General features: G+C 41.5%; 1 protein-coding gene across 6 annotated transcripts in view; it reads left to right on the plus strand.

Annotated features, from left to right (window-relative positions):
• SCAPER (S-phase cyclin A associated protein in the ER) overlaps nucleotides 1-24,112 on the plus strand; it is a 399,576-nt gene that overhangs the window by 279,638 nt on the left and 95,826 nt on the right. For all 6 annotated transcript variants that reach the window (XM_077472442.1, XM_077472443.1, XM_077472441.1 and 3 more), the window contains one exon: nucleotides 16,619-16,734. In XM_077472442.1, the coding sequence (XP_077328568.1) occupies nucleotides 16,619-16,734 (116 nt within the window). The remainder of the gene's footprint in view (nucleotides 1-16,618; nucleotides 16,735-24,112) is intronic.

The following is a 24,112-nucleotide window of genomic DNA, read 5'->3' on the forward strand; positions in this document are numbered from 1 at the left end:
GTGTGTACGTGGCATAAGACGTAGTAAGTTGCAAAATATTATGTTTTTGTTTTTGTTTTGTTTTTACTTCTATAAAGAAGATATATACTTGTACTTTTTGCTACCCTTCTGCACTATTTGAAACAACTTACATGTAGCACTTTGTCCCATCTTGCTAAGTGCTTTTCTAACCATAGTTATGAGGTCAGGACCAATCCACCCTTCCTGGTGAGCTTTAAGGAAGGTGGCTGAATTATAAGTGCTGCTTATTTTGGTTGTGAACACTTTCCAAAGACAATCAGCGGCAAGAGGAATGCAGAGGGAGGGGGCATGTCAGGCTCTGCAATCCTCTTGCTGCTGCCTGCCTGTGGAAAGTGCTCACCACCGAAACAAGCTGCACTTATGAATCAGCAGTCTTCATGAAACCTCTTGGCTTGGCTGTAGCAGAAGAGAAAGGGAGGCAGGTTGAGCCTCATAACTGTGGTTAGAAAACATTTAGCATCAAGGGACAAACTACTACATTAACTTTGTCCCATAGGGGACCTGTCTGTAACAAAACATTATGATAGATCTGCTTTAAAGGTTTAGTTCACTTTTACAGAAAAAATGTAACTGTGAACTAACAGCAGACAACCTCCCTCCCCGATACTCACTCTACTTACCTCCGGGGCTTTACTTACCTAACATTGACGGCACTGACCAAATCAGAATCCATCTTGTTCATCCCCAAAGCACCGATGGAACAGCTGTAGGGGTGCTGTCGGCTGAGCAACCCCCGAGGTAAGTAGAGCAAGTATCTGGGCAGGGAGGGCTCTGCTGTTAGTTCATCTTTATAATTTGTACTATTCTTTTTCAAAAGATGAATTAACACTTTAAGCCACAGTGGAAAATCATCAGTTTGGTGTCTTTTGTTCTGCATCTGACAGATTTGCAGAAACTACATAAAATCCTATATGTAACTAGTACAGTACTTTGTGTCTTAATGCTAGAAATATTTATTCAATATATTTGTGCTCAGTAAATTGTGAATTATTTTTTAACGTTAAGCCAGGTGATGACAGACTCTGAAAACATCTTACTTACCAGTCAATCAATTCTTTCTACATCCAAGCTTTTTCATCAAAATTTCTTTACATGTATTTCTTTTAAACTAAACACTGCAATCTGAAATTGTTGTAGTTATGTGGCACAAAATGATTTATTATCAAATTTGTAGCCTTTATCTTGGTACTCTTACTTTAAAGGGAACTTTTTATGTTCAATCTGAATTTATTGAAAACGTTAGTATTCAATAAAAACAGTATAAAAATTATGCAAAAAAAGGGGGTACAATTTAGACTGATCATTTGATCTACACCTTGTTCTTTCCTCTTCACAATATAGTGTGCAAAGTTTAAATACAGCAAGTAGTTAATTCTATATTTACTGTTATAATACAAAGTACTTAACATGGAAAAAAAAAGGGGGGGGGGGGAATGAGATAAATATGTAAAAACACGTGCAAAGGTTAAAAATAATATATGATGTGAAATGAAACTTGCAGCAGCTGTACACAAAGAGCTAAATACTTAAGACAATGGAAAACAATGATAATGCTAACAGATTACAGTGCTCGCAATCGTGCAAGATATACTCATCAAAATAGTGTTGCAACTGTATCCCAGAAATATTCTCTGAAAGCGGAGTTCCACCCACATTTTTAAGTCCTCACCATCCAGCAGTAATGTATGCACTAATTACATTTTTTTTTTGTGGTTCACTTACTTTATTAATGCTTTATTCTATTTTCACTTCCTACTGTGCGTGTCATTTCCAGCTTTGCAATATCTCCTGGGAGATGTGTGTCATCAATCCCAGGAGACAATAGGCATCGCCAGGTCGTAGCATTACATTATTTCAAAACCAGAAATGACGTGACGCAAGGCGGCGCCCAGCGCCATTTTTACAAAGGGTAACCAGGCTTTTGTTGCCATTATTACCCAAGCTTTCCATCAAAGTAATCGGCAGTGGAGGATGTGTGTGGATCGCAAGGGCATCATCACTCTATTTACTCTATTGCGGGTGGCAAGCATGCCAGCTTTGTTTGCAGAGCCGGGGGACAGCACAGCCAAAGAATGTAAAATTAATTTTAAAAAGAGCAGTGTGATGGGGACAATGTGATGGGGGCTTTCTGATTGAGGCAATGTGATGGGGGCAATCTGGTTGTGGCAGTGTAATGGGGGCAATCTGATTGGGGCAATGTGATGGGGAAATCTGATTGTGACAAAATGATGGAGACAATCTAATTGTGGCAATGTGATGGGGAAATCTGATTGTGGCAATATGATGGGGGCAATCTGACTGGGGCAGTGTTATTGGGGCAATCCTATTTGTGGCAATGTGATGGGGCAATCTGATTGCAGCAGTGTGATGGGGCAATCTGATTGCAGCAGTGTGATGGGGCAATCTGATTGCAGCAGTGTGATAGGGCAATCTGATGGGGGCAATCTGATTGTGGCAAAATTATGGGGACAATCTGATTGTGGCAATGTGATTGGACAGAAGGTCAGGGGTGGAAAGTGGGGTCCCCCAGGATTCTGTGCTGGAACCAATCTTATTTAGTTTGTTCATAAAGGACCTGGAGGTCGGGGTAAACAGTTCAATCCTCTGTATTTGCGGGTTGACACTAAGCTAAGCTGGGCAATAACTTCTCTGCAAGATGTGGAAACCTTGCAAGATCTAAAAAAATTAATGGGGTGGGCAACTACATGGCAAATGAGTTTTAATGTGGAAAAATGTAAACTAATGCATTTGGGTGGCAAAAATATGGATGCAATCTACTCACGGGGGGGGGGGGGGATCTTGGATGGAAAAGGACCTGTGGGTCCTAGTAGATGATAGGCTCAGCAATGGCATGCAATGCCAAGCTGCTGTTAACAAAGAAAACTGAATATTGGCATGCATTAAAAAGGGGATTAACTCCAGGGATAAAGCAATAACTCTTCCACTCTACAAGACTCTGGTCTGGCCTCACCTGGAGTGTGCTGTCCAGTTCTAGGCATCAGTCCTTAGGAAGGATGTATTGGAAGTGGAGCGAGTACAGAGAAGGCAACAAAGCTAATAAAGGGTCTGAAGGATATTAGTTATGTGGAAAGGTTACGAGCACTGAACTTGTTCTCTCTGGAGAAGAGACACTTGAGAGTGGATATGATTTTAGTGTCATACTGGCGGCCCCACAATAGGGATAAAACTTTTCTGTGGAAGAGTTTAACCACTTCAGCCCCGGAAGATTTTACCCCCTTCCTGACCAGAGCATTTTTTTTTGCGATTTGGCGCTGCGTCGCTTTAGCTGACAATTGCGCAGTAGCACGACGTTGTACCCAAACAAAATTGGCGCCCTTTTTTCCCACAAATATAGCTTTCTTTTGGTGATATTTTATTTTTTGCGCTATAAACAAAAAAAGAGCGACAATTTTGAAAAAAAAAACAACAATATTTTTTACTTTTTGCTTCAATAAATATCCCCAAAAAATATATAAAAAAAAACAAATGTCTTTCTCGGTTTAGGCCGATATGTATTCTACATATTTTTGGTAAAAAAAAATAGCAATAAGCTTATATTGGTTTGCACAAAAGTTATAGCATCTACAAAATAGGGGATAGATTTTTGGCATTTTTATTATTTTTTTATTAGTAATGACGGCGATCTGCAATTTTTATCGTGACTGCGACATTATGGCGGACACTTTTGACACTATTTTGGGACCATTGTCATCTATACAGCGAGCAGTGCTATAAAAATGCACTGATTACTGTGTAAATGACACTGGCAGGGAAGAGGTTAAACATTAGGGGCGATCAAAGGGTTAAGTATGTCCTAGGGAGGTGTTTTAACTGTTGGGGCTACCATTGACATGACAGCGATCACTGCTCCCGATGACAGGGAGCAGTGAATCTTGTCATGTCCCAAGGCAGAACAGGGAAATGCCTTCTTTACATAGGCATCTCCCTGTTCTGCCTCTCCACACCGCAATCGAAGGCCAATGTACAGGTGCGCCCATTTGCCTGCCTGTGCCATTCTGCCGGCGTACATCTGTGTGCGGTGGTCGGCAAGCGGTTAATAAGACACGTGGCCACTCATTAAGATTGGAAGAAATGAGGTTTAACCTTAGACTGTGTAGAGTGTTCTTTACTGTAAGAGTGGCAAGGATGTGGAATTCCCTTCCACAAGTGGTGGTTTCAGCAGGGAGCATCGATAGTTTAAAAAACTATTAGATAAGCACCTGAACGACCGCAACATACATGGATATACAATGTAATACTGACATATAATCACACACATAGGTTGGACTTGATAGACTTGTGTCTTTTTTCAACCTTACCTACTATGTTACTATGTATGTAACTTTCCATCTATTAAATTTTCTTCCCTTGTTGTTTTAACTTCTGCCAGTAAATACCTTATACAGCCCACTTCCTGTTTATTGTCTGATCATTAGCCTAGGCTTATAACATCCTGCACAGCTTTCTTTCTCACTCTCATGAGAGTTTGCCAAGAAGGGAGGGGGGGGGGGGGGGGTGAGTCATAAGAGGACCAATGAAAGCTACAGAGCTGGGGGTGTGCGTGTGTGTAAATCCAGGAAGTGAACAGGCAGCAGCTTCAGCTGCCCACAGTTAAAATGGCTGCAGCCAGACTCAGTGGAGGGAGATTTCTGCAGCATATTTGGCAAGTACAGAATCACAGTATATATAAAATAATAGGCAAAATGGTTGAAGGGAAACTTTAGAATGACAAAGATGTTTTTATTACAAATTAAGTGACCAGGCTGCAGTTCCTCTTTAACGCGACTCACCGTGTTTGGAGGAAGAAAAATGCTGACTATGACCTCTAAGAACACAATCCCTACAGTCAAGAGCAGAAGTGGAAATATGCTTTGAGGCTGTTTCTCTGCTAAAGCTACAGGCAAACTTTGCCACATTGAGGGGCCAATGGATGGGGCCATGTATTGTAAAATCTTGGATGAGAACCTTCTTCCCTCAGCCAGAACACTGAAGATGGGTGGTGGATGGGTCTTCCAGCATGACAATGACCCAAAACATACGGCCAAGGCAACAAAGGAATGGCTCAAGAATTAACCCATTAAGGTCATGGGGTGGCCTAGCCTGTCTCCAGGCTTTAATCCTATAGAAAATTTATGGAGGGAGCTGAAACTTCAAGTTGCCAAGCGACAGCCAAAAAACCTTAAGGATTTAGAGAAGATCTGTAAAGAAGTGTGGACCAAAATACCTCCTGAGATGTGTGCAAACGTGGTCACCAACTACAAAAAACAGTTTTCTTCTTTGCTTTCTATCAAGTGTTTATCCACCAAGTACTAAGTCATGTTTTGCTTGGGAATCAAATACGTATTTTACTCACTGAACTGCAACTCAGTTTCTAACATTTGTATCATGTGTTTATTCTGGATTTGTGGTTCATATTCTGTCTTTATCATTTAAAATACACCTATGATAAAAAATTATAGACCCTTCATTTCTTTGTAAGTGGGCAAACTTTCCAAAATCTGCAGGGGATCAAATAATTATTTTCCCCCGCTACTTCAGTACAACCAGCCTGTTGGATTATTATTTTTTTTTTTGTGGAATCACTGCCGACGGCTGTAGCTGCAGAATACAATAGCACAGCATGAGGGATACTGAGCAGTTTTTTTCCTTTCAACCTATGGTTGAAGGAAAAAAAAAAGTAAAATGTAAGGCCGCGTACACACGCGGGGACTGTTCGCTCAACTTTGTTCGTCAAACAGTTTCAGCGGACAGTCCGCTCAAAATTAGCATGGACGGACATGGCCACACACGACGTACGAACAGTTTGCTGAAACCGTGCGCGATGACGTGAACGGCACGTACGACGGGACTAGAAAACGACGTCCTATACACTGCAATGCAACCTTCGGCGTATAAATTCTTTCTGAGCATGCGCGGAACTTTGTTTGACGAACAAGCCTACACACGAGGGGACTGTTCGCTGAAACAAGGTTTCAGCGGACAATTTTTCGGAAATTCCGAAAAACCTTGTTCAGCAGACTGTTCGCTGAAACTGTCCGCTGAAAGCCCACACACGAGCGGACTGTCCGCTGAAACACTGTTCAGCGGACAAAGTTGAGCGAACAGTCCCCGCGTGTGTACGCGGCCTAAGGCTTCCACAGGTTCAGGGTCTCTACTTAACAACTCTTTGTTCAGGATAGTTGTCGGTATTCCATCCACTGAACAAAAGACCCCAGGCTCGGGGTCGAGATTTCTGAAATAGATGGAAGTAACCCCCGCGTAGTATTTGTACCAACTGACGATGTCCAGATTTGTTCCATATTAAGAATCTCACACAAGTCAAAAGGAACGTATTAAACAAAAAAATAGAAATACAACTGCTGCCTTGTGTTTTTTACATTTCATGATCCAAGTCTCCTTCACTACTTGTTCAGCCATTGACCTGAGACAAGCATGTACATGTGAAAAGTCACTTACTAAGTAGTGAAGCAAGTAAAAGGATGACATCGCCACATCTTCAAAAACAGGTCAGGAACCCACAAGGATTTTAAGTCTATACATTTGACTAGCTGAAATTTTTTTCTTATTTTTTGTTTTTCTTTGCTTGACAAAATTAATATGCAAGTACATTTTTTTTTTTATCAATAAAATTAGAAATTCTGCTTGGTGTCATAATAAACACTATATTACTTCATGCAATGGCAATTTAAAGCGTTAGCAGACCAAATAATAAGAAATTAAATCACAAGCATAATATGAGTAAGTCCTAGATCTTCCCTTAATAGATACAGTGCCTTAAAAAAGAATGCATACCCCTTGAAATTTTCCACATTTTGTCATATTACAACCAAAAACGAAAAGGTATTTTTTGATTGGGATTTTATGTGATAGACCAACACAAAGTCACACATAATTTGGAATTGGTTGGAAAATGATAAATGGTTTTCCAATTTTTTTACAAATAAATATCTAAAAAGTGTGGCCTATATTTCTATTCAGCCCCCTTTGCTCTGATACCCATAATTAACTTCCTTCAGAAGTCACCTAATTAGTAAATAGAGTCCACCTGTGTGTAATTTAATCTCAGTATAAATACAGCTGTTCTGTGAAGCTCTCAGAGGTTTGTTAGAGAACCTTAGTGAACAAAGCATCATGAAGGCCAAGGAACACACCAGACAGGTCAGGGATAAAGTTGTGGAGAAGTTTAAAGCAGGGTTAGGTTATAAAGTAAATAACCCAAGCTTTGAACATCTCACGGAGCACTATTCAATCCATCATCCAAAAATGGAAAGAGTATGGCAATACATGGCTGTCCACCTAAACTACCAGGCCGGGCAGGAGAATCAGAGAAGCAGCCAAGAGACGCTTGGTAACTCTGGAGGAGCTGCAGAGATCCACAGCTCAGGTAGGAGAATCTGTACACAGGACAACTATTATTCACGCACTCCACAAATTTGGCCTTTATGGAAGAGTGCCAAGAAGAAAGCCAATGTTGAAAGAAAGCCATACGAAGTCCCATTTGCGAGAAGCCATGTGGAGGACACAGCAAACATGTGGAAGAAGGTGCTCTGGTCACATAAGACCAAAATTTTACTTTTTGACCTAAAAGCAAAACACTGTGTGACAGAAAGCTAACACTGCACATCACCCTGACCACACCCATCCCCATTGTGAAACGTGGTGGCAGCATCATGTTGTGGAGATGCCTTTCTTCAGCAGGGACAGCGAATCTGGTCAGAGTTGATAGGAAGATGAATGGAACCAAATACAGGGCAATGTTAGAAGAAAACCTGTTAGAGTCTGCAAAAGACATGAGACAGGGGCGGAGGTTCACCTTCCAGCAGGACAACAACCCTAAACACATAGCCAGAGCTATATACTGACTGATGGATCTCAAAACCCGGACCCAGGACTGGAGATTTCATCCCACCCGGATTGCTACAAAATGCCCGGGCTTCAGGTCCCAAAGTGGACAATAGTAAGTAATGAGGAAACTGAAAAGCCAGTTTCCTCCCAAATAAGCAAATAAACTGGAGCCCCTCAACCTGCCTGGTTGAGAATCCTGAATCCATACACTGGTGGGGTACCACACTTTCACAATATGCATGTGTTAGAATGGCCCAGTGAAAGTCTAGACCTAAATCCAATTGAGAATCTGTGGCAAGACTTGAAACTTGTTGTTCACAGATGTTTTCCATCCAATCTGACAGAGTTTGAGCTTTTTTTCAAAGAAGAATGGGGAAAAAATTCAGTCTCTAGATATGCAAAGCTGGTAGAGACGTACCCCAAAACTACTGACAGCTGTAATTGCAGTAAAAGGTTGTTCTACAAATTATTGAATACAAATGTACGCCACACTTTTCAGATAGTTATTTGTAAAAACTTTTGAAAACCATTTATCATTTTCCTTCCACTGCACAATCATGTGCCACTTTGTGTTGGTCTATCACATAAAATGCCAATAAAATAAATTTATGTTTTTGGCTGTAACATGACAAAATGTGGAAAATTTCAAGGGGTGTGAATACTTTTTCAAGGCACTCTAAGTTTACTCTAAAGCCCCATACACACGATCAGAAATTCTGCCAGCAAAAGTCAGATGTGAGCTTTTGGTCAGAAATTCTGACCGTGTGTATGCTCCATCGGACTTTTGCTGGCAGAATTCCAGCCAGCAAAAGATTGAGAGCAGGTTCTCTATTTTTCGGTCGGAAAAAGTTCCGAACAGAAATTCAGATCATCTGTACAGATTCCGATGCACAAAATTCATACACATGCTCGGAAACAATTTGACGCATGCTCGGAAGCATTGAGCTTCTTTTTCTCAGTTCATCGTAGTGTTTGTACTTCACCGCGTTCTTGATGGTCAAAAGTTCAGAGAACTTTTGTGTGACCGCGTGTATGCAAGCCAAGCTTGAGCGCAATTCCATCAGAAAAAACATCCAAGTTTTTTCCGACGGAAAATCCACTCGCGTGTACAGGGCATTAGGAGTATGTTATATGTTGCAACCATATTCAGGTGGTAAAACCAGGTGGCTCCCAGTGTCCCACCTCCTGTCGCCAGTGCTCCCCACTTTGTGACAGCGAGCAGGGATCTTCTTCCTGAACCTGCTGCCACAATTTGAAAACAGCATGGCCGCGTTATTCATTTACAGTTTACTGTTAATGAATTCGACTACAAATACCATCAGCTTCTGCAGCCAATGCCTTGTAGTTTTCAATAAACTGCGAGGGCACTGGTGAGTGTCCTCAGACCATTGATTCTGCAGAGAATTCTGATTCCCGCAGAGAGCTTATGAGTGTCTGCAGGATCAACGCATAGCAGATCGTGGGTGCAATACGTAAAAAAGGCTGAAATGTAAACAAATAATAAATGCACATTTTTTTCCTGCAAACAGATGTGTATTTATTTATTTTTAAAAAAGGGGAACTTCTCCTTTAAAGCCGCATCATAGTATCAAAGACACTTATCCATCTTGCTTGGATCAATATACTGCCTATACTTGAATTATTTGATTAAAGAATCCAATTGTCTTTATTTATTAGACATTTATTTGCTTACCTCAGTCTTTTTAATGATACCAAAAGGTTTTTTTATAAATCTGTATGGTATAATATTAAGTAATCTTAATATGAATCATTTTTTCTAGAATATTTAAACCTGTGCAACTTTTAATTTCAACATAGTTTTTCACCTTTACACTACTAAATATTTCTCAGTTTTATATGTTATTTATATTAAATAGGTAAAATGGCCAAAATGATCATTTGTTAAAATTTATAAAAAATGGGACATGGTTTAAATAAAATAAAAAAACACCTTGGAAAAGTTCACTCCACTAAGATAAGATGTCTGCTTTAGGATAGAACCGTTATCAGCACAATACATTTTGCTGGGTTAATTTAACTTTAGGCAAAATGTGGCATAAATGAATAGATAGAGTGCCCGTATCAGCTAAATAAAAGGTAAAAGTTTTAGCTCCCTAACCTTAATTCTTTTTTAAACCTTAAAAATATATCCCTCATAATGGTCAGAATCAGGTTTTTTTCTTTGATCGTTTATTTTTCTATGAAAAAAAATCTTTTGCTAGAACCTCTGATTTACTTCTGTATAAGAAGTGCACTTTTTCTTACTTGGATTTAAATAGTCTGTGTGCTTTATCCTTACTCTATAGTGGTTTATATGTTAACTCCATTTGCTTTTATCCAGTCACACATTGTCAGGATAGCCACTATTCTTAGGACTTTGCTTTGAAGTCTTGCTGTATAGCAGCACTCTCCAGGGTTTGGTAAAGATGGCTGCCTTTGAGTGTTTAAAGCTGCCTGGAGTAAAGAGCTCTAAATGGAAATAAAATCCTGTGTGTTTCAAACAGAAAATAAAAATCAAACCCTGAATTTCAAGTGTGATTTATTTTTTATACCATTGCAGACACTTGATGTTTTTTTGAGAGAGTTAAACTGGTGTGCTAAAAGTTTGCAACACCTTATAGGAGATTAAGAGGCCTAGAATGTGCTTTAAATGGAACACTGATACTTTCCCCACTACCTAGTAAGCCACTGTCCCAGAAAAACCATGTAGGTGTTATGTACACCAACAGCACATGCCTTTTCCAGTGACTCCGCAAATAGTGTAGGAAGTATCGGGACTGGAAACCTGCAATGGTAGCTCTTATATTACAGATTGATTTGAGAGTAACTTGGTTTGAGAGGGTTTTGCAAGGCAATCAACATTTTTTAATAAACTTTGACTTGATATACAAGCGATATCTTGATATGCTAGTAGCGTCATGTCACAACTGAGTATAAAAGAGAAGAGAGGCGCCTCAAAGTGTAGCAATATGGTTACATTTAATAAAGGTACAACATTTAGCAACATATTGCTACACTTAGAGGCACCTCTCTTCTCTTTTATACTCTGTAGCTCCTAAAGGATTTTGCTACTAATCTCCTTGTGGAGGCTGCCATTTGTAGATGGACATTTTATGGTTACACAACCTGGTAACATTACTATAATCTTTTTATTTCAACTATAAACTGAAGGACCTATGAATAAATGGTTGTGGAACTAACCATTTGAGTTTCCATTATTTCTTATGGAGAAATTCACTTTGATATACAAGTGCTTTGGATTACAAGCATGTTTCTGGGATAAATTATGTCAAAGGTTTTACTGTACTTTTATGTCAGATTCCTTTTAAAGTGCCCTGAAAACTGTGGCTGAAGTGCCACAGTGCCCCTGAATTTAAGATTTGTTGCTGTACATATTAGGCTTTGAACCTGAACCTGTAGCTAGGCTATAAACGTCCAGGTATTAAAAGACAAGTATGTTTTTTTTTTCTTTTTTATAATTCATACTTACCTAGGTCCAATGCTGCATTTGTCCCCTGGCGCCTCTGCACTGAGAACTCAGTGATCAAACACCACCAATCACTTGGTTCTCACAGCTCCCCAAGCAGGGAGCTGGTGACTGTCAGTGACAGCTCTCTGCTCTGCCCCCTTCTCACTCACTGGAGCGCTGAGCTGTGAAGGGGCGGCTCGCTGAGAAGCTGAGCCAGGTGTCAGTCCAGGGATCTAGGTAAATCCCGATTATATGGTCGTGATGATGCAGAGCCTGGACCGACTGTCTGCTGAAAACAGGTTACAGTAGTGCAAAACGAACTGCACTCCTGTGATCCATAGGAGAATTACAGCCAAACAAGCTTTGGCTGTAATTCTCCTTTAAATTATACCTAAAGTGGTTGTAAGCCCCTGAAATATAATATGAACAAAGCATATCCCTCTATAGTGTGTACTTGTCCCAATCCAAGGAAAACGGAGTGTCATTTTTGTCTGCTGCCTTATTCCTCTGATACCTGAATGAGTAACTTCTGACAGGTTTTCCTGACACCAAGAGATAAAAGATGACAGGGACAGGAGCTCTAGCACACAGCCTGTGAATGACAGCCTAAGCTCAGTTCCTGTGCATAAGGTGACTAAGGGGTGTGTCCCTTCCCTCCAATCTGCTCTCACTGAGCTCTGCAGAGTATAACTTCAGCTCCCTGCTTTCTGAAGTTCAGAAATGCTATGTAAATTGTGGATGTACAGAAGAAATGCCTGCAGATAAACAGATACAACTTATGTAGGAGGATTTGTTTCATCTCTGTGTATCACCTGAGACTAGTCAGTTCACTAATTATATGTAAGAGTTTTAAAACAACCCTGCAAGAATTCTGCAGGTTTAAAACAAGTCTTTGATGACCTCTGCATGCACTGTGAAGAGCGTACACATTATTGCACACTTACGTATGAGTGTGCCTTCCCAGAATGTTGACAGATCCAGTCACCTCCTTGTTGCCCACCAGCTTTGCCGCTGCTTCTTCTAGGTCCTGTCCCTCTCTTCTTCGTCCATTGGGCATCCACTGATTTAACTCTTCCGCATGCACTCTGAAGTTACACTGTGCCCAGCTCCATTATCTGCATCTATCACAATGCATACTGTGCACACAAATTGAAAAACTGCTAGAGGAAGGTCATTTTTTTCTTAAGAATAGATTCACCTGTCTCTTCTGCTAAAAAATACACTCCACCTCTTAGCAATTTTTATTTAGGGAGCTTAGTTCTTTTTCTCCCATCTCACTTTGCTCCCCCCACCCAGAGCATGAACTCAATGTTTACATTAGAGATTAGTAAGCTGGATGTGTCACTGTTGGGTTTATTGAGGAGGCCATGTCTAGCCTAAATGTGGCAATTTGCCCTATTTTAGCTAATCCTTCTAAGCTCTTCTCTGAGGCCGCTGTTCAATCTATTTATAACCAATCACATCTGATGAGATTCATTATTTGGTTTTCCTTTGTCCATTGGAAATAATGATTCACTTAGGCCAGGTGATCTGCTGCACATTTGCTACTGACCTATCACTTTTGTTGGTTTACGTTCAAGCAATACATTAGTATTCCTTCCTGGTAATTGTTGATGTAGGGCATTGAACTTCTTCATCGACCTCTAGACCCCTAACCACTATCCCTTAAAGCCCAACTCCAGTAAAACTAAAACTCTTCCCTTGTCGTGGGACTACGCTTGCACGGCAAGGTTTAAAGTGATAGCAAACGCATTTTTTTAAAAATTAAAATAAGAAAAAGATGTTATACTTACCTGCTCTTTGCAATGGTATTGCACAGAGCTGTCCTTTACCTCCTCTTTTGCAGTCCCCGCCATCACAGTCCCCTGCTCCTTTCCTGCAGTTGCCCCCTCAGCGAGCCTTGTGCCTGCTCTATAGAAACATACAGCGTGGCCCGGCCAAGCACTCTGCTCCCTCCTCATAGGATTTGACTGACAGCAGCAAGAGGTTATGGCTCCCGGTGCTCTCAAAGTTTCCTGTAAGGCAAGGAAGAGGGAGCAGTAGTGGGGAGTTTTTTTTTTTTACCTTAAAGTAGGCTGCCCCTTAAAAAATACTGCAGCTGCTGACTTTTAATAATCGGACACTTACCTGTCCCATGGTCCAGCAATGCAGGGGAACTAAGCCCCGCTCGTTCTTCGCTCCGCTCGGCGTTGCCGACATTCTCTGTGACGCCACAGCCAGGCACTCACTGCGAATGCGCGAGCAGCGTCATGCACCGTGATACACCTTGCAGTCATCTGGGACCTGTCACATGTCCCATATGACTGACTGCGCCGAGGGGAAGTTACGGCAGGTGCCCGGGCACTGAAGGAGGCAGACTACGAGGGACCCCCCCCTAGCAACAGGCATTTAGAGGTGAGTTAAATATTTTTTTTTTCCAAATTTTTTTTTTACTTTTTGTAGGAATTTAAATATTTTTTTGGGGGGGGGGGGGGGGGCGACACCACTTTAACCACTCACCGACCGATCATTCTGCGAAGCCGCGATGACGTCACTCTCGCGCATGCGCACGGGAGCCACCACTCGCGGCATATCACCGTTGACCCCGCCGCGCTCAGTGCGCCTGAGCGCCGCTGTCTACGGCACGCCTGTCTTTCGGCAAATATCTCCTAAACCGTGTAGGTTTAGGAGATATTTCTTGGACCCACAGGTAAGCCTAAATCTAGGCTTACCTGTAGGTCAAAGTTGGTTGTAAGGGTTTACAACCACTTTAAGGGTGATGGCAGGAGCGCCCATTCCGCTGGAAGGACGCAAGCCCGCTGCACGGCGGTAAACCCCGATGCGCGTGGCCGGCAGGCACAATCACTGCCGGCCACTCGCGATCGCATTCACGAAAGCAGGAATAGGGATTTGTGTGTGTAAACCCCACACACAAATCCCTGTTCTGTCACGCGAGAGGATACACATTGTTTGTTCCTACTAAGTAGAAACAATGATATGTCTCCTCCCCCAGTCAGTCACATCCCATGAAACACTAACTAGGGAACACATTTAACCCCTTGATTGCCCCCTACCCTACCACATTTAACCCCTTCCCTGTCAGTGACATTTATACAGTGATCGGTGAATTTTTGTAGCTCTGATCGCTGTATAATGTCAACTGCTAAAAACTGCAGATCCCCGCCATTACTAGTAAAAAAAAAAAAGAAATAAATAATAAAAATGCCATAAATCTTGCCTATAGTTTGTAGACGCTATAACTTTTGCGTAAACCAATCAATTAACGCTTTCTTTTATTTATTTTTTTACCAAAAATATGTAGAAGAATATATATTGGCCTAAACTGAGGAAGAAATTAGTTTTTTTTAAAACATTTTGAGGATATTTATCATAGCAAAAAGTTAAAAATATTGTTTTTTTTTTTACTCAAAATGTACACTCTTTTTTTGTTGATAGCACAAAAAATAAAAACCGCAGAGGTTATCAATCAAGAAAGCTCTATTTGGAAAAAAATTGGGACATCAATTTTGTTTGGGTACAGTATCTCACGACTGCGTAATTGTCAGTTAAAGCGACACAGCGCCATATCGCAAAAAATGGCCTAGCCAAATCTTCCGGTCTGTAAGTGGTTAAAGTGGATGTATATCCGATTCATTAAATGTGACCTAGGCACATATATCTGTAATGTTTTCTTATTTCAAAGCCCTAAGTCCTGTGTATTGCTGCTGTTTCGTTTCCCTGTTCTAACAAGAGAGCTTGTCTTGTCACAGCACAGCTCTGAAAGTATCTTCATTCTTCTACCCATGTTGGGGGGGGTTGTACCTCTCCTCCAATCAGCTGTCCCCAGTGTAAGCTAAGACTACACACCTACAGCTGAATGAGGAAGATAAAATTCCAACACGATGTAAGAATTCTAAGAATATAGCAAGTTGAAGACAGCAGATATGTGTAAAACTTACGTAGAGAGATTTGTTTCATCCCTGTGTATCATCTGAGCCTATTCACTTTGCTGGGTATATGTCACTTTAATACATGTAATGCGATTGTGAAGGTAACATTTAAAAAAAAAAAGCATGTCTCTTCTTACCTGCTCTGTGCAAAGAAATTGCAGAGAGCTCCCACGAACCTACTCTTTTTGGTTCTCCCGCCGGTGCTCCTGGCCCCTCCACTCAGTCCAGTGCCCCATGTGAAGCCGCTTCCCATGGGAGCACTGCTGTTGCGTCTATTGACACAGACAGCGAAACTTGGCTCTCTTCCCTCACGCTTCCTCATCACTGCTTTTGATTGACAGCACTGGAAGCCGATGGCTCCTGGTGCCCCGGTAAAGCAAGTGAGACCCGGAAGTGAGGGGAGAGAATGGCTGCAAAAGTGCACCACTCTGGATTGAATGAGGGCTCAGGTAAGTAAAAGGGGATTATGATGCCTAAACATTTTTTACCTTAATGCAAGGAATGCATTAAGGTAAAAAATGTTTAGCCTTTAGAATTGCTTCAACGTAAAGCATTTATTTTTACTTTAGAAGCACTTTAACTGCTTGTTCAGGTTTAGTGGACAGTAAAAGCATTTTATTTATCTGATCCACTGCTCCACCAAAATACTATTTTCCCAACATTGGACTTGATGATGTCAAAGAACCTTAGACCAATGGAGTGTAGGGGAGAAGAGGCTGTGGGGACTAGTCTAGCAACACAGAGGAGCCAGCAGGAGCAAAGAATTGGGTAAATAAAATATGTTGCAGAATTGCTTTGATAAGAGATTTGTTTGCCTCTTATTTAGCTTTCCTTTGTTTAAAAAAAATGCGCACTTGAACACACAGGAGTTACAAGACAGAGTGTAACAAGGCACTGGAGGAAGGAGTGACTGTCAGACTTTAAGTAACCTCTGACCCTCCATCTAACAAATTATTAGCATTGTGACCCTAAAAACTTGTTGTTATGCTTAAAGCTAATCTCCGAGATAAGCAAATATTGTCTAATTTCAAGAGAGGTGTGTATTCTTGTTTGAGTCTTGGTGTTAGGATATGTACTGCACACTGATGATGTCACTGTTACTTTTACAAGGTAATATTAGGGTTTGCAAAGGCATTTGGTGTGCACAATGCGGGTTTACAGTATATCCTTTATGGCTATTGAGGAATATTTTGTATATAAAACATTTGTGCCTGGAGTTTAGTTTTAAAATACTAATGTACAGTAAACAATAGGTTTATTTATGAACCTCTATATATATATGTCACCTTTCATTCTAATTTCTTTAATTACCTTATTTCTAGTTATGACTAAACTCATTTTTTTTTTTTTAAAGAATTCTCCTGATCAGATTTCTTTCCGGATTGGTGGTGGGCTGATGGTGGTGGAACAGATTCTGCAAACTGCAACACCTATATGTAACCCCAGCACATCTTCCCGAATCCCTTTCAAGTATGTATAGAGCGCTTTCAGTAAGAGAAAACTTGGTTAGGGATAGAACTATATTTATTAACATAATTATATATTCATTACAGTTGCAGATTTGATCACTTTAAATATTCCAATCTTTAACATGTACAGTATATGTGTATTTTCTGAAACTTGAATGATAGTGGATCTTTATTACCAATGGTATTCTGATTGGAAACCATTCTCTGAATGGCGCCTGTGCCGAGTGGCCGAACTCCTGTGTTCAGAATGCAGCAGGACAGCTGCTCAGTGTGGGACCCAGAAGCTAGTGAAAGTCCTTTCTCCCACTGAATTGGGAAGTACTAATGACAAATGCCATTCTGTCAGGCTAAGGAGGAGTCTATGGGAGCTTAATAGTCCAGGCAACCTGATCACAGAAATGCTTCCCATCAACATCCTGGAACTTGGGACCACTTTCCTGTATCTTCAACATAGGACTTATCAATTTCAGGAGGCTCTCAACGAGGGTTTGGTTGGACACAACAAACGGCAACTACCCCAACCTATAACTGGCCTTAACAGCAAGGATTACACGGAAGGGTGGCGCATGTCAAACAACAATGAAAAAGTCCCAGCTCAACTTACCAGCCAGCCTGCAAGAAACTGAATTTCCTATACAACAGTTCACATTGAAACCAGGAGTTTAGTTTGCACATATTTAATATACATGCGTAAGCTGCAGATGCCACATGATGGTACCCCGGTATTATCTGCCAGCCTAACGCTATAAATTTTGAGAGCCTCCATAGTAGGAGCACATAAATAATAATGGATAGATGGAGGGCAGGCATGCCTGGAAGGAGCCCATCCCTCCTTAACCACTTGCTTACTGGGTACTTATGCCCCCCTCCCAACCAGGCCAATTTTCAGCTTTCAGTGCTGTTGCACTTTGAAGGACAACTGGGCGGTCATGCAACACTGAGCCTATATGAAATTATTAGCATCTATTTGAGACAGATATAGAGATTTATTTTGGTGATATTTAATCACCACTAAGTTTTTTTATTTTTTGCTAAACAAATGAAAAAGACAGATTTTATTTATTTTTTTACTTTTTTTAGTTTCTGTTATAAAATTTTGCAAATAAGCAATTTTTATCCTTCCTTGATGAGGCACACTGATGAGGAGGCACTGATGCCACTGATATGGCTGTATTGATAATCAAGGCACTGATCATCAGACTACCAAAGAATTGTGGGGTGCAATGTAGGGCCCAGTGTCAGAAAGTTGGATCTCCATCAGAGGGCATGGGTCTTACAGCAGGACAATGACCCAAAGCACACATCAAGAAAGCACCCAGAAGTGGTTTAAGACAAAGCGCTGGAGAGTACTGAACTGGCCAACAATGAGTCCAGATCGAAATCCCATACCCATAGCTGTGGAGATATCTCAAAACAACATTTGGGAAAAGGAACCCTTCCAATCTGAGAACAGTTGGCTGAGAGACCTGGAGCAGTTGGCAAAAGAAGAGTTGTCCAATATTCCAGTAGAGAGGTGTAAGAAACTCATTGATGGTTACACGGAGCAATTGATTTTGGTTATTTTTCCCAAGGGGTGTGTTGCCAAACTTTAAATTGAGGTTGCCAATAATTTTGTCCAGTCCATTTTTGGAGATTTGCGTGGAATGTTTCAGATTTGGCTTTTTGTTTCTCCACTTTTTTGTGTCATGCCAATACAAACAAAAGAAATAAACATGAGAATGCCTAAACATTTGTAATTGCAACAGTTTTGGGCTAAGTGGTGCATTATCCAACAGAAAGGCCTATATCATCATCCGCGTACCTGAATAAAACTTCCAGACTGCAATTCAGACTACTTCACGCTGGGCAGAGGAACAAGGCAGGGATACCCCCTCTCTTTTATTTGCATTGGCATTAGAGGATACGAGAAGGGTGACCAGAACTTTAAACTCAGCATGTACAGTGCATCCGGAAAGTATTCACAGCGCTTCACTTTTCCCACCTTTTGTTATGTTACAGCCTTTCTCCAAAATGGATTCAATTCAATATTTTCTTCAAAATTCTATGAACAATACCCCATAATGGGAATGTGAGAGAAGTTTATTTGAAATCTTGCAAATTTATTAAAAATAAAAAATGAAAAAAATCACATAAGTATTCACAACCTTTGCTGAATACTTTGTTGAAGCACCTTTGGCACCACCTATTTTTGTGCAGTTTCTCCCATTCTTCTTTGCGACCTCTCAAGCTCCATCAGGTTGGATGGGGAGCGCCGGTGCACAGCCATTTTCAGATCTCTCCAGAGATGTTCAACCAGGTTCAAGTCTGGGCTCTGGCTGGGCCACTCAAGGACATTCACAGAGTTATCCTATAGCCACTCCTTTGTTATCTTGGCTGTGTGCTTAGGGTCATTGACTTGTTGGAAGTTGACTTGTTGTTCACCCCAGTCTGAGGTCCAGAGCACTCTGGAGCAGGTTTTCATCAAGGATGTCTCTGTACATTGCTGCAGTCATCTTTCCCCTGATCCTGACTAGTCTCCCAGTTCCTGCCGCTGAAAAACATCCCCACAGCATGATGCTGCCACCACCATGCTTCACTGTCAGGATGGTAGTGGCCAGGTGATGAGCGGTGCCTGGTTTCCTCCAGACATAATGCTTGCCATTCAGGCCAAAGAATTCAGTCTTTGTTTCATCAGACCAGAGAATTTTGTTTATCATGGTCTGAGAGTCCTTCTGGTGCCTTTTGACAAACTCCAGGTGGGATGTCATGTGCCTTATACCGAGGAGTGGCTTCCGTCCGGCCACTCTACCATACGGGCCTGATTGGTGGAGTCTTGCAGAGATGGTTGTTCTTCTGGAAGCTTCTCTCTCCACAGAGAAATGCTGGAGCTCTGTCAGAGTGACCATCGGGTTCTTGGTCACTTCCCTGACTAAGAAAGCTCAGTTTGGTCAAGTGACTCACTCTAGGGAGTCCTGGTAGTTCAAAACTTCTTCAACAAAAGTTAGTAAACCCCTAAGTAAAAATGTCCAAATTGCACCCAATTAGCCATTTTCCCTCCCCGGTGTCATGTGACTCATTCCTGTTTCCATGTCTCAGGTGTGAATGGGGAGCAGGTGTGTTCAATTTGGTTTTATCGCTCTTACTCATATTGGTCACTGGAAGTTCAACATGGCACCTTGTGGCAAAGAACTCTCTGAGGATCTGAAAAGAAGAATTGTTGCTCTACGTAAAGATGGCCTAGGGTATAGAAAGATTGCCAAGACCCTGAAACTGAGCTGCAGCACTGTGGCCAAGACCATACAGCGGTTTATCAGGAGAGGTTCCACTCAGAACAGGCCTCGCCATGGTCGACCAAAGAAGTTAAGTGCACGTGCTCAGCGTCATATCCAGATGTTGTCTTTGGGAAATAGACGTATGAGTGCTACCAGCATTGCTGCAAAGGTTGAAGGGGTCATCCTGTCAGTGCTCACACCATTCGCTGCACATTGCATCAAACTGGTCTGCGTGCCTGTTGTTCCAGAAGGAAGCCTCTTCTAAAGATGATGCACAAGAAAGCCTGCAAACAGTTTGCTGAAGACACGCAGACTAAGGACATGGATTACTGGAACCATGTTCTGCAGTCTATTGAGACCAAGATAAACTTACTTGGTTCAGATATTGTTAAGCGTGTGTGGCGGCAACCAGGCGAGGAATACAAAGACAAGTATGTCTTGCCTACAGTCAAACAAGGTGGTGGGAGTGTCACGGTCTGGGGCTGCATGAGTGCTGCCAGCACTGGGGAGTTAGGCCGCGTACACACGGGCGGACTGTTCGCCCAACTTTGTCCGCTGAACAGTGTTTGGGCGGACAGTCCGCTCGTGTGTGGGCTTTCAGCGGACAGTTTCAGCGGACAGTTGGACGGACAAGGTTTTTCGGAATTTCCGAAAAACTGTCCGCTGAAACCTTGTTTGAGCGAACAGTCCGCCCGTGTGTAGGCTTGTTCGTCAAACAAAGTTGCGCGCATGCTCAGAAAGGATTTTCACGCCGAAAGCTATAATGCAGTGTATAGGACGTCGTATTTTTCGTCCCGTCGTACGTGCCGTTCACGTCATCGCGCACGGTTTCAGCAAACTGTTCGTCCGTCGTGTGTGGCCATGTCCGTCCATGCTAAGTTTGAGCGGACTGTTTGCCGAAACTGTTGGACGGACAAAGTTGGGCGAACAGTCCGCGCGTGTGTACGCGGCCTTACAGTTCATTGAGGGAACCATGAATGCCAACATGTACTGTGACATAGTGAAGCAGAGTGTGATCCCCTCCCTTTGGAGACTGGGCTGCAGGGTGGTATTCCAACATAACGACCCCAGACACACCTCCAAGACGACCACTGCCTTGCTAAAGAAGCTGAGGGTAAAGGCGATGGACTGGCCAAGCATGTCTCCAGACCTAAACCCTATTGAGCATCTATGGGACATCCTCAAATGGAAGGTGGAGGAGTGCAAGGTCTCTAACACTCACCAGCTCTGTGATGTCGTCATGGAGGAGTGGAAGAGGACTCCAGTGGCAACCTGTGAATCTCTGGTGAACTCCATGCCCAAGAGGGTTAAGGCAGTGCTGGAAAATAACGGTGGCCACATAAAATATTGACACTTTGGGCCCAATTTGGACATTTTTACTTAGGAGTGTACTTGCTTTTGTTGCCAGAGGTTTAGACATTAATGGCTGTGTGTTGAGTTCGTTTGAGGAGACAGCAAATTTACACTGTTATACAAGCTGTACACTCACTACTTTACATTGTAGCAAAGTGTCATTTCTTTTGTGTTGTCATATGAAAAGATATAATAAATAAGATATATTAAAATATTTACAAAAATGTGAGAGGTGTATAAGATTATTTGACATGCAGTTTGCACAGGTTATTTTTTTATATTTATATTCTTTCTGTCTTAATATTTATATGTTATATTAACTATTATTATTAAATGTATATTGTGTATATATGTAAATCTACATAAAAACAGAATGCAATTATTTGTAAATCTCGTAAACCCATATTTTATTCACAATAGAAATCGTATAAAATCTTTAAACTGAGAAAATGTAACATTTAAAAAATAAAAGGTAGTTTTGAAATTGATAGCGTACCATTTAAAAAAAAAAAATTTTGATATTGATGGCAGCAACACATCTCGAAAGAGCTGGGACAAGGCAACAAAAAACTGCCAAAAGAAGTGGTACTAACAAGGAAGAACCAATCTGTCCAACAATTTCAGAATAATGTTCCTCAACCTAAAATTGCAAAGATAAGTGGACCACAAGTGCAGTGCCAGGTTCCTGCAGACTCTTCCTCCAGTTCTTTGTCTGTACTGAGATATGAGCTTGCAGTTGGAGAGCTGAAGGAAGTGTCAATAGACTACAAGTGCAATGATTATCATGCTCCTATTCCATTGAAAACTACAGGTTTTTCTGCTGTGGTACACGACGGAACTTGTAGTTCTTTCATTCACAAATTTAGCTGAATGAATGACACAGCTTTCTGGGCAGAGTCTGGCACAGCTGAACCACTTTCAAAAGTGACACCTGCTGCGGGGAGAAGAACCCCCACAGACCATCATGGAGGTAGGGAGGGGGTCTGCTTGGCACCATGGTACACTTTTAGCTTAAGTTCACATTGACCGCCAGAATGAAATTGTGCGAGTTTAGCCATACTCGCACGAGTTCATACACGCATGTCAGTCCTGTCTTCAGGGGGCAATTTCATAGACATCTGTGTGGATTTCTACCCAGATGTCTATTGAAATCGCCCCCAGAAGTCACCAAAAGTAGTACAGAAACTACTTTTGGGAATTCGGACGGTGCCATTGCCAGCAATAGGCAATATGTCAAATCGCATGCCAAATCGCTGCAATGTGAACCAGTGCTCGATGCTTATGTTACATGATGTAAAAGATGCCATTAGTATTGAACCAGGAAGTAAAGCCTGCAACTGAGGCTGTAGCATGTAAAAAATATAGAAATTAAGTTTAAAAACTGTGGATTCCCTTTAATTTAGACATTTGCTGTGTCACCAGTTTATCCTAATGTGAATTGTTACCTCAACATAAATATTGACAAGAAAATTTAGCTCATAAAGGGCAGTCTTCAAAAGAAGAAAATTATTCACTTTGTTCTTTTCATTAAAGTTTCTTTCAGTGCCCTATCTACTTCAAGAATCATTTCTAGTTTTATTTTTATTTTTGTTTTATTCTTTTTTCCTTGTTTTCCTTTAACACAGGGACATAAAAAAAAAAAATGTTTCAGATTATTTAAAACATCTTAATTTGTGTCTAATGTTGATGGGTAAAGATTTCTTTTTTCAACTCTTTTGCGTTTTATTGACATTTATTTTACTACAAGAGAGCTATTTTTGAACAACATTAAAATATATTGATGAAACACATCAGTGTGGTAGTGGTGTGCATTTTAAGGTATTAAAGTGGTTGTTAAGTCACTCTAACAACTATGCACCACCCACGCCGTCTCCTTATGCAGTGTCCTCCTCTGCATGTGGTTTATAATAATAAATGCTATAAATACCTCATGTAAGAGCGGATATCCGCCATCACATGACCAGACAGGTCTCTCCTTTCCTCCTTTGTCAGATGCAGTGGGAGGGGCCAAGATTCCCCCGCTGACATCACTCGGGAGGGGAGGAGAGACCCGGCCGGTCGTGGTTGCGGATCTTGCCTCTTACATGAGATATTTACAACATTTATTTTTATAAAACACACACTGAGGGGGACACTGCATAAGGAGACAAATTACAGTTATTCGAGCAGCAGGAGAGGAGAGGGCGGCACTGTTACAAGCTGACAGGGAGGGAAGAGGAGGACACATGAGCAGAGAGGAGACAGATAGCAGGGCTGCGGATGACAGAGGCACGTAAACTGACCACAGTGTCAGGGCTCAGATGGGAATCTGCTATGTTTAGTCTTACTATGGAGAGACATCATAGCAATAATCTTTTAAATGGTAGAAGAAAAAAAAAATGTTTGTATAAAATACACAGGGACAGAAGTGTTCTACCCTTGACGGCTCATCTGACTGGCCGTATTTTTCTTTTTACTTCTCAGGGGAGGATGACATTCTTTTGGAAGGATTTTTAGTTTGTTGTATACCATTAACCCCTTAGAACCCTTAGAGGAGTTCATGGTCCCTTTGTCACTCATAGCTGTACCAGTGAAATAATGTCTCACTTTCTAGGCTATAGTACAGTACAATAACTGCTATTAATCCTAGCTATACAGTACAATGTTGTCAAAAGGAAAATGTCTGTGTCACCAAATCTGACCAGCAACCACTCTGCTCTGTCCCTCCACCGCCAGGCAGCAGCTTCTTTGCAGAGCTCTAAACTACTCCCTACACGTGTGGCCGGCATCTGATGC

This window comes from Lithobates pipiens, unplaced genomic scaffold (genome assembly GCF_037356315.1).
Source record: "Lithobates pipiens isolate NorthernLeopardFrog02 unplaced genomic scaffold, aLitPip1_a1.2 Scaffold_8, whole genome shotgun sequence".
Lineage (NCBI taxonomy): Eukaryota > Metazoa > Chordata > Amphibia > Anura > Ranidae > Lithobates > Lithobates pipiens.